Source organism: Notothenia coriiceps, unplaced genomic scaffold (assembly GCF_000735185.1).
Source record: "Notothenia coriiceps isolate Sejong01 unplaced genomic scaffold, NC01 NC01_scaffold00020477, whole genome shotgun sequence".
In the NCBI taxonomy this organism is placed as follows: domain Eukaryota; kingdom Metazoa; phylum Chordata; class Actinopteri; order Perciformes; family Nototheniidae; genus Notothenia; species Notothenia coriiceps.
Window position 1 is genome coordinate 136,036 of NW_011353178.1, and position 11,462 is coordinate 147,497.

Below are 11,462 nucleotides of genomic sequence, written 5' to 3' on the forward strand. Positions count from 1 at the left end.
TTGCTTTCTCTTTCACACACACACACACACACACACACACACACACACACACACACACACACACACACACACACACACACACACACACACACACACGTTTTCCTAGCCCCTCGCTAAATGCTAATTCCTGCCAACACATTTTGACCTTTCACATTCTCACCACCTCACAGCTCGGATCTGATCTCCTTCCCCTAAAGCGTTATGACCTTCACCCTTTGCCCCGTCTCTCTTTCACTCACCTCTCACACCAGCTCGCAGAAACCCATACACACTCACATATTAACACCCGTATTATAAACACGCAGGCCGGAGTGACTGCATCTCCGCTGCAGACCTCTGACTCCTCTTTCCTCTCCTCTCTCCCTCCGCCACATGCACCATTCCTCACAAATAGCAACCACATGTACAGCCCTCTTCCCTCCGAATGGGAGTCCATTTGCTGTAATCAGCAGAAAATATGCAGGTTAAAAACAACTAATGGCTGTGTAAAAGAAAAAAAGGAAAAGTGAGACAGCCTCAAACATGACGTCTGCCGGGGAGAGACCATGTGTGTGTCCGGACTGTTTGTTTGTGCGAGTTCCCTTGAAGGACATGTTTTGCACAGTGTTGCTCTGTCTGTATGCACGCGATGTGTCAAGGATGTGTGTGTGTGTGTGTGTGTGTGTGTGTGTGTTTGTGTGTGTCTCAGGGGTTCTCTAAGAAAGGGAAGCACTCAGGCCTGCGCGGTTATTAATTTCGACACTCTAGCCGTCACTTACCACCGCCCTCCTCGCAGGAATGTGTTTATAATATTTAGTTTTGGTTTAATAAAAGCTGACCAATACACACGCGTGGAGAAGCAGATCTAACACGCAGTGTGTCACGCGTGTGTGTTTTTGGTCTGTAAATGTCACAGCTACATGATTTATGATGCATGGGTTTTTCTTGTAGTTTGTGTGGCTGTAGAAACACACACAATGAGAGGGGTATAAGATACACACACCAAGTACACACATTCCCTTTTTTTACACAAAATGTATTACTTACCTACGTTTTGGTAGGTTTTGGCCAAACACATTTTTCAGATTTGAATCAATTTGAAAAGTATTTAGATTAATCTTCCCGATGTCTTCATCTGTGTTGTGCAAGCTTCCAAGAGCGGGAACAACATGTGCGATATCAAAGGAATCATTTTGTTTTCCCAGATGTTTCAAAAATGTTTTCAACTACCTTTCTACCCTGATTGTATCCGCCGAAGCCAAGCCACAAATACAACTCATTTCAATTGGGTTTTGTGGATCTGTTCATTAAAATACGCTTTTTTTTTATACAAGATCAAATTCTCTCTTGGCCCGAGCAGCAGTCCTTTCTGGCATTCCTCTGGGGTGTTTATTCAAATCTGTTTCCACAATACTTTTTTTCCCGGCTCTTCCTCCCCATCTACTTAAATTGTGCACCTTGTGGCTGGAGGGCATCCAAAGTATGCTGAAGTGTAATCGCAGTGCGAGCCTAACCACTTCCTTCTCCTCGTTTTGAAGATCTCATGATAAAGTGAGCAAAATCAATCACCCAGAGCTGCTCCTAACTGCTCTCTGGTATTGTTGCAGGATCAAAGTCTTTTTTTAAACATCAGCTGCAACATATCCTAGAGTTTAAGCGCGGGTCGAGAAAGAGGAACATCTTTCCCAAACTGCATTATTGACTTCAATGTCAATCAATCGATGTTTATTTATATAGCCCAATATCACACATGTTACATTTGTCTCAGTGGACTTCACAGTGTGTACAGAATATCAGTATGACAATACGACACCCTCTGTCCTTAGACCCTCACATCGTACAAGGAAACACTTACAGAGAAAACCCACAGTTTTAGAAAATGACTTCTATTAGAACAGGAAGAGAAGACAAGTCTGTTAATTTAGCATATTTGGACAAAGAGGCAAAGTGCTTTACTTAAAACATTAAAAAGGCCCTATTATGCTTTTTGCCTTTCCTGTGGTGTGTTATAGGTTTGTGTGCATGTAAAATGTAAATGGGGTGCAAAGGCAAATATCCCACATTTTGGGAGTTTCTCTCCCATACACTCCCCCCCTGCCTGAAACGCCTCAGCTGGACTCCTTAGTTTACTTCAAGAACATAGTGACATCACTAAGCAACACTTGCACTTCTATTGGCTAGCGCTCCAACACATTATATGTGATAGGCTAAGGGGCTGGACATCTCTAAGCAGTTGACCAATCACAACAGAGACAGCCAGCTAACCAATCAGAGCAGACTGGGCTCTGGTTTCAGACAGAGGGTGAAAGGAGGTGCTGCAGCACAGGCAGTATGAGAAAAATACAGAGCTTTTTGAACATTAAAGCATGGAGACATGTCACAGGAGAGGCACTAATTACAAATATGAACCTGAAAATGAGCATGTGTTCTCTTTAAAACAAGGCAGGAGCAACAAGAAAAATTGTCATGGGAAAAAATAAATACCCACTATCCCCCTTTTGTTAATTCTTACAAATCATCCAATGTAGTAGATAATGTTGACAGACTAATAATGGCGTAGATAATGACAGACGGTGAGGATTTGTCTTAGGGCCGGGTGTAGCCACTGTATGTCATCCAGGGTCAGACAGACAGGCACACAGGGGTTAGACTGTGGGAATGTCACTCAGCGCAGGACGACAGGGACAGTGGGGACAAGGTGAAGGGGCTGAGGGGGTGACAGGGGCCCGGAGGGGGGAGAGGGAAGAGGGGCAGCAGAGGACGTGAGACCTGTCCCTGGGAACCGGACTGCAGGATAGGATTCATTCAACTCCGCTTCCTTCACAAACTTAAAATAGAGCCATTGTATTGCGCGCGGCTGAGAATGTGTATCTGTATGTCTGTGAATATTTCTAGAATGTGTGTGTGTGTGTGTGTGTGTGTGTGTGTGTGTGTGTGTGTGTGTGTGTGTGTGTGTGTGTGTGTGTGTGTGTGTGTGTGTGTGTGTCTTGAGTGTGATTGTTTATGGACTCCCTGGGAGCGTCCCTGGGAGGACAATGGGCCTAGAGATGCCTGGGAATTTGGTTTGATGTGCAGGTGATGAGTGGCAGCCACTGACTCACACCGTCAAGCAAACAGATTCTCCTAACAATGCCAGGATCTGGACACGCCTCTCCTTCTTATTTTGGCTGGAAGACTGTTGTCAGAGGGCTGATGGGAACAGGAGCAGATCATTCATACTCTACTTCCTCTGCCATAGCCTGCCTGAAGCTTGCTAACTAGAGATGTCATTATCTTGTGATGTAATGTAATGTGTGTGTAGGGGGGGGGTTGGTGTGTACTGATGCGCTGTGTTTCTGTCTCTGTGTCCCTGCAGGCGAGGTCTGCCACAAGTCCTACACCCAGTTCTCTAACCTGTGCCGCCACAAACGCATGCACGCTGACTGCCGCACACAGATCAAGTGTAAGGACTGTGGGCAGATGTTCAGCACCACGTCCTCCCTCAACAAGCACCGGCGCTTCTGTGAAGGGAAGAACCATTTCACAGCGGGGGGCTTGTTTGCCCAGGGTATGCCGCTCTCTGGCGCCCCAGGTCTGGACAAATCTGCTCTGGCGATGGGCCACGGCGTTGTGGGGCTGGCTGATTACTTTGGGGCTAGCCGCCACCACAGCGGGCTCACCTTCCCCGCCGCACCAGCGTTTCCCTTCAGCTTCCCCGGCCTCTTCCCCTCTGGACTCTACCACCGGCCACAGCTCATTCCCGCCAGCTCTCCTCTCAGACATCCTCTCCACGCACCGCTCCCGGGGCCCGAGCTGAACAAGAGCCCTCTTCTGGCTCCGAGCCCTGGCCTTCAGGAGTCCCGAGAGCTCCTCAAGGCTCTACGTAAAGATGGCGGCGGTCACATGGCAGGATCGGAGCGCCATGGCCAGAGCTCCTCGTCCTCCACGAAGCAGCGGAACAAGCAGAGCGACCAGTCGGAGAGCAGCGACCTGGACGACGTCAGCACGCCCAGCGGGAGCGACCTGGAGAGCACATCGGGCTCCGAGCTGGAGAGCGACATGGACAGTGAGAGGGAGAGGGGGGCTGCTCGAGAGAATGGCAAAGGCCCCAAGAGGAAGGCCAGTGAAGGAGGCCCTCAGAGCCCCAGCCTGACAGGCAGCAGTGCTGCCAAAGACTTACCGGGCCCCTCCCTCATCCCACCCTCGCTGGACGAGCACACGGCTGTAACAGGCGCTGTGAATGACTCTATTAAGGCCATCGCTTCCATTGCCGAGAAGTACTTTGGCTCCGCGGGGCTGGCCGGCCTGCAGGAAAAGAAGGTGGGCGCTCTGCCCTACCCCTCCATGTTCCCGCTGCCCTTCTTCCCAGCTTTCTCTCCCCCAGTTTACCCTTTTCCAGACAGGGACCTCAGACCTGTAGGCCTGAAGGTCGAGCCTCAGTCTCCAGCTGAGGACAACAAGGCCCAGGGCAAGGCTGCCACAGCGTTTGACCTCACCACCAAGCGGAAGATGGAGAAACCTGCCACGTTTGCCCCCTCCAAACCCGGGGCCTCCCGCTCCAGTGGGCAGGACCAGCCTCTCGACCTGAGCCTGGGGGGCCGGGGTCGTGGAGGCAGAGAGGAGGAGACGAGGGGGAACATGGGGTGTGAGGAGGAGAAGGCCGTGGTGGAGATCCCGAAAGCTGACACCTCTTTGCAGCACGCCAGGCCCACCCCCTTCTTCATGGACCCCATCTACAGGTATTGTTATTCCCAGTAGCGTACCAACCCATAATCACCACAGTTGCTCATTATGTGAAGACGTTTTCACTACGCTAAATGACATGTAATTGCTTACGGATAAAAAAGTATTGCTGAATACAAGTGTACTGGTGTTTGGTGTTGTACATGCATTAAGAGAATTCTATTATTAGCAGGGTTGAGAAGAGGAGGATGAGCGATCCGTTTGAGACTCTGAAAGACAAGTACATGCGACCAGCACCCGGCTTCCTGTTCCATCCACAGGTATGTTTCTGACCGGGGAATCAACGGGACCTCAGGGCATTTAGAGCAAATATAACAAGATGGCACACACCTTGTTTGTTTTAAATTACACATTCTTACCAATCTAGCGGTATGTTTCAACCTACACTGCCATTCTGTTATTCTTCAATTGATTTTAAAGATATAAGAAGTCTTTAATGACCCTAGAAATTGACAAAAACTGCCCTAATTATTTTCCTGGGCAGTCATGCCTGTTTAAAAAGCTGAAATGTGATGACTCTGTCCATGTAACCCCGGCTACATCACTGCTACAAGTTCAACGCTGGGTTCCCACTATCTACAGATGGGACAGCAGCATGGCGTTAAAACAGTTAGGATAACATTACAACTCTTTCTATAATTCAGAATGATTGTCCAAGGCTGACCAAACTGGATTACTGAGGATTAGCATGCGGCTCCAGCCTTATCCACACTGCTGCCTGTTAGAGCCCATTGTTGGCTATCTGAAACAGATGTGGCAGAGGGAAAGGGCACACTCTTGACACATCTTCCCATAACATGTCTCTAATTACAATATAAAAAATGATATGCTCTTTAAAGCAGGGATTTCTGCCCCTGGGCTCCCGGTGCCAGTGTTTCCAGGGTTAGGCTCCTTATATATATGTGTGTGTGTGTGGATTGTTTCTATGACGTGTTGCATTGACGTCCATTTGTTCAATCTTCCCCCCGCGGGTGAGAACGGTCCGTCGGAAAGTGAAAACACCACTTTCTCAGTCCTACGATTTTTTTTCTTTCTCTTTTCTGGACGTTTCTGGTCTGGTTTTTACAGGCTGTTTCATTTGTCTGATTTATGTCCCCTGTCCAGACTGCTGCGAGGGCCCAGCCTGCAGCAGCCACATGGCCGTCCCGCACGCCTTAATGAGGTGTCCTATCAGTAGAAACACTAACAGAGTGCTTAGGCCATCTTTATGACTTTATGATGTCTGGACACACAAATCATTCCCAGAAACACCAGAGTAGGTCTAACCCAGACCAGGCAGGCAAGAAGGGGCCCTTCTGTATACTTTTTAGGGGGTTTGTTTTCAGTCACCTGACTCACACTTTAACCATATATCAACAAAAAAAAATTGTGATTCAGCCTTTTATTTCCTGGCAGGATATTTTACTGCTAAGCAATACTGGCTTAGATTACATACTGGCATGGCATTTGTAGCCTTCTATAATGAGCCTATTGAACACCAGGAAGTGTTGGGAACTATTAGAGCCTCCTATGATTCCAGTGCCATAACTCTGCAGATAGACAGCTCATTCAGAGTGAATCACATCGGGACCCATCATTCCCTCTGTACCCATATGTGTCCAATCAAAAAGCTGTTGATTCATGCGCCACTTCCTGGTTCTGACTGCCTTCTCTTTCTCCTTCTGTTCCGCCCCTCAGTTTCGTTTGCCAGATCAGAGAACTTGGGTAAGTTCCTCTTTAACCTACAGTACTGCCGTGTGTCTGTGCTTTTATACCAAACAGACCCCCTCCCCTTTAATTAACGCATGGGCTGCTTTACAATTTACAATCGACCGGCATTCGCATGGCTTCAGCCCATCACGCACTGACTGGACTTGTGTCTGGCCATAAAACCAGAAATGTGAATGTTTATATTGTACATCGGAATATATAATTTTATCGCTGTGAGTATTTGATTTGTTTACATATGGACATATCCCCCTCTCAGATTCACATGAAAGGCTTTAAAGTGGGGATTTCCAGACGAGCTACACCCAGCAGCTCTGAATATATGTTTGCTTATTTGGCGAATGAAGCAGTGCTCTTGCAAATGGGTATGGGGTGGGGGGGTGGAGGGTGGTGTGTAGGGGGGCTGCTTTACATCAGCACGAGGGTAACAGTCTCTTTGGGACACTGGCGGGGGGACCGGGGGGTTAGTTCCTCCCTGCAAAACATCTGGTTCCCGATAAAGATCAACAATTGAGAATGCATCTCGCTAATTAAGGCCCTCACAGCATCACTGACATCTGAAGATAGCCAATCAACTGCTGGTCCCCCAGCGACGCTATAGCAACAAGCAAGTTCACAGACACACACACACACACACACACACACACACACACACACACACACACACACACACACACACACACACACACACACACACACACACATATATATATATTTTCACACACATTGATGGCAATTAATCAACTACGGCCACCATGCAGCACATACTTTCTTTTTCACACACACACACACACACACACACACACACACACACACACACACACACACACACACACACACATACACACACACACACAGACTAACAAGTGCACATATCTCCTCAGAGAGTTCCTGATGAAAGTAAATGTTCAGCTTCATTAGCAGATTGACTGCAGTCCTGCGTGACGTGTGTGTGTGTGTGTTTGTGTATGTACCGTACATGTATGTGCTTTTGTGAGAGAGCTAGACTTGGCTGACTGTAACATGCCTGCCCTCCACTCACCATGAATAGGAGAACACTGTTTTTTATTTAAAAGTTATGAATCATGATCTAACGTACTTGTCATGCACACATATCAGGGATTTGACCTTGCCGTTCATGAATCTTTGATGAACGTCGTAATAAGAATTCTCCCGGTACCTGTTTTCACTTGACATCACCTGGTGAGCTGCTTGTAAACAAGGCTCGTCCATCACACAGGAACACGTTTGTCAAAAAAGTCTTAATTATATATCTGGTGAAAAGCATTTAACAGTACATAAGATTCTAATACTTCCAACATTTGGCATTTGTGCTTATTTGTAAGTCATCTACAACATATATAGGAATGTATGGATGATGCAATTATTTAAATGTGTGAGCATTTAAGCCTAAAAATATGAATTCCGTTTTGCTATTTTTTACATTTTATTGCATCCTGTAATCAAAAAAGGATTCAACCACATCCTGTAGTATTAATAATGTCTTTCTAAACTGTCCAAGCTGGGAAAATATATGTTTTTAAATAAAGAAAATAGTGAATTTCTCACATAATATCCTTTTAATCTATATTATCATAATCAGTGTTATCAAGTGGTGCTGCTTCAACATTCCCCAGTATCATTTGCTCTGCTTTGCATGTTAGCTTAGCAATGCTAACGTTGTGTTTCCCGGCACCACACTCACCTCTCTCTCTCCTCTCCTGTGTGTCCCCAGATGTCAGCCATCGAGAACATGGCGGATAAGCTGGAGACGTTTGGCTCCCTGAAGCCGGAGTCCGGCGACCTGCTGCGCTCCGTCCCCTCCATGTTTGACTTCCGAGCCCCCCCCTCCGCACTACCAGAGACGCTGCTGCGCAAGGGCAAGGAGCGCTACACATGCAGGTAATACAGAAACTCCTGTGGCATGTCTTATTCTTAAAATGTTAACATTCATGCTGGTGGTAAATGATCATTCGTCTGGCAAGTTTTTTGATAGTAGAGGTTTTTTGTTCTTTTTGTAATCACTGTTTTAGGTAAAAGGTAAACCATACTTTAAAATGTTTTTTTCCCCTTTTAGATATTGTGGAAAAATATTCCCACGCTCTGCCAACCTGACCCGCCACCTCAGGACTCACACAGGAGAGCAACCGTATAAGTAAGACTATCTCTACAAGTCTTAAGAGCCACACACACACACACACACACACACACACACACACACACACACACACACACACACACACACACACACACACACACACACACACACACACACACACACACACACACACACACACACACACACACACACACACACACACACAGTCTCCTGGAGCTGTCTGTGTGTGTATATGTTGAAGAGGTGTGTTTGGGTTTGCTCTGAGCTGTTATAAGGGAAGAGACAGTCCAACAGCAACACGTCAGCTCAATATCATCCTCCTCTCTCTCCTGCCAGCGTCCCTCCTCCTGCCGTCCTCACTTCCAGGCATACACACTCTAAAAAAGGCTAGTCAAGAGTCAGATTTGCACATTAAATCCCGAGTGAATCACTGCTTTCATTCAGCGTATTCTCCGTCAGACGCAGAGATAGAGAGATGTATTTGAAAGCAGCGATGGATGTTTTCCCAGAGAATTCTTGTCTGCAGTTAGGACCGACTTTATGGGTGTTTTCGTATGCCGTAAAAGCCTGGAGTAATTATCCTGCTGCTAAATAATTTGCCTGATGAAAAATGGTGCCCGTAGCCAGGGTGACAGGATAAAGTGGGGGGGTTGGGAAGCTGGGCTAGTTAAACAGAGCGAGGAAGGGGAGGAAGTTTGGTGAGAAATTGGGGTGATGAGGCAGATGTCCCGGCAGCTGTGGTCATTTCTCTTGTAGGAGGTCAAAGTGATCTGCATGCCCTCTGGCTACCTCGCACAACTGTAGTATCATTTATATCCTGTCCTATATGTTATGTCTACATTTCTGCTGCTGTAGTATATTATGTGTGTACTTTATTACACCTTTTAAATATTTTAATGCCTCAACACTTAAAATAATTTCCAAATTTGGGATGAATAAAGTATTTATCAATCTACTTTCTGCACCGAGTGCTGCCTATCGTCACAACAATAGATGTTTTTTGGGGGAATAAAGTTGGCAAATAAGTCAAAAAGATGCAGAAACGTGACATATGTGAAACTTTGGTTGTAAAAGCCCTCCCTTCGCAGGTGCTGCTGAACTAACAATGCAGCCGCAGTTTGGTACACATGTAAAAATTAATCTTGCACATTTGCTACATGTGGATAATGAGTAAGCGCTGGCCAGCTCTGCTCTGCTTTGTAGTTTCTAAGGTGGAGGAATGTTGGCCCAAAGCTTGGCTGACCACAGGGGAGAGAGAGGGAGAGAGAGGGAGAGAGGGAGAGGGAGAAAGAGAGAGAGAGAGGGAGAGAGAGAGGGAGAGAGGGAGAAAGAGAGAGATGGAGAGGGAGAAAGAGAGAGAGGGAGAGAAAGAGAGAGAGGGACAGAGAGAGAGAGGGACAGAGAGAGAGAGAGAGAGAGAGAGAGGGGGAGAGAGCAGGCCTCTCTGCCCTGGCCTGATAGCCTGCTCTCCACACGCTGGCATGCCATTAAACATCACCGCTGTATTGTAATTTTTTGTGTGTGGAGATAACCAGGGGGGTTCCCGAGGGACAGCCAATCGAGCGAGCTAATTCCAGCAGAAGAAAAAGATGTAATCTTCTCGTATAATTTTGCATGAAGAAACTTGGCAGGAGGCTCTAATTTTGCAGGGCTACGGCCGAATCTGCTGCGTGATTATTTAGTGAGGGAAGAATGCAGTTTTATTGCGCTGGCTGGAGATAAGAGGCAGAGCTGTTTCACCTTAAACAAGCTCCTCCATCATGTCTGGGACTGTGGGACCGTGTGTGTGTGGGTCCCATTATGTTTCCCACAGACCAGACCACAGGTTCCTGATTCATTAAGCAGTACAGTTGGACTTATGAGCTAATTCCACGGGCGGTGGTGACAAAGTCGATAGGGACTTGGCTTAGCAACTGGAAGGTCACCAGTTCAAGTCCCGGCAAGACCAAGTGCTACCGAGGTGTCCCTGAGCAAGGCACCGTTCCCTACACTGCTCCCCGGGCGCCGTTCAAAATGGCAGCACACTGCTCCTAACACTAGGATGGGTCAAATGCAGAGAAACAATTTCCCCACGAGGGATTAATAAAAGTCCATCTTGTGACTCGCAGCTTGTGTATTTTTTGTCTAACTCAAAGACTTCCTTGTTCTTCTTCCTGCAGGTGTAAATACTGCGACCGCTCCTTCAGCATCTCCTCCAACCTGCAGCGCCACATCCGCAACATCCACAACAAGGAGAAGCCCTTCAAGTGCCACCTGTGTGACCGCTGCTTCGGCCAGCAGACCAACCTGGACCGCCACCTCAAGAAGCACGAGAACGGAAACCTGTCGGGTGAGAGGTCTTCATCAATTCGATTATCAGCCGTTTCAAGTCCCTCCATGTTTCATCAGGGGAAATCCGAGCTCCTTTGCATATTAGTTAAACGGTATTTATAACTCTCGCTGCTGAATCGTATAAAACATCATTTACTCCTAATTGGAAACCCTTTTTTGAAGCTGGAAATGTTGATGACATAAATCTGTCATCTACCTCTGCAACAGCACACAGTGTTTCTTGAATGAGCTGCTTCCATCAGCAGCAGCGCTCACAGGTTTGACAGCTTGCTTGACTCTGACTCTGAATCAGCAGAACAGCAGCGACACACTGCCAGCAGCCGAGAGAAACACTCCTCAGAGGAGGAGGCGTCCGCTTAATCAGACACCTCTGCACAAACACAATAACACAAAGATAATATTAAGGAAATGGTTCAACAGAAAAGCTGTTTTGACATTGTTTACATGATTAAACAACAAAGATACGTTGACAGGTCCATCATTAATAATGTGTATTGTTCGTGTGGCCAATCATCGCCAAAACCCATTTAATTCAATGTCACATGTTCGGTCAACCTTAAAGCCCCTGTCACACCGTCTCGAAATTGACACCCGATGGACACAC

General features: G+C 47.0%; 1 protein-coding gene across 1 annotated transcript in view; it reads left to right on the forward strand.

Annotated features, from left to right (window-relative positions):
- mecom (MDS1 and EVI1 complex locus) overlaps positions 1-11,462 on the forward strand; it is a 33,195-nt gene that overhangs the window by 15,049 nt on the left and 6,684 nt on the right. The window contains 6 exon segments of the mRNA XM_010779634.1: positions 3,335-4,697; positions 4,874-4,961; positions 6,379-6,405; positions 8,144-8,310; positions 8,486-8,563; positions 10,687-10,856. Coding sequence (XP_010777936.1) covers positions 3,335-4,697; positions 4,874-4,961; positions 6,379-6,405; positions 8,144-8,310; positions 8,486-8,563; positions 10,687-10,856 — 1,893 coding nt within the window.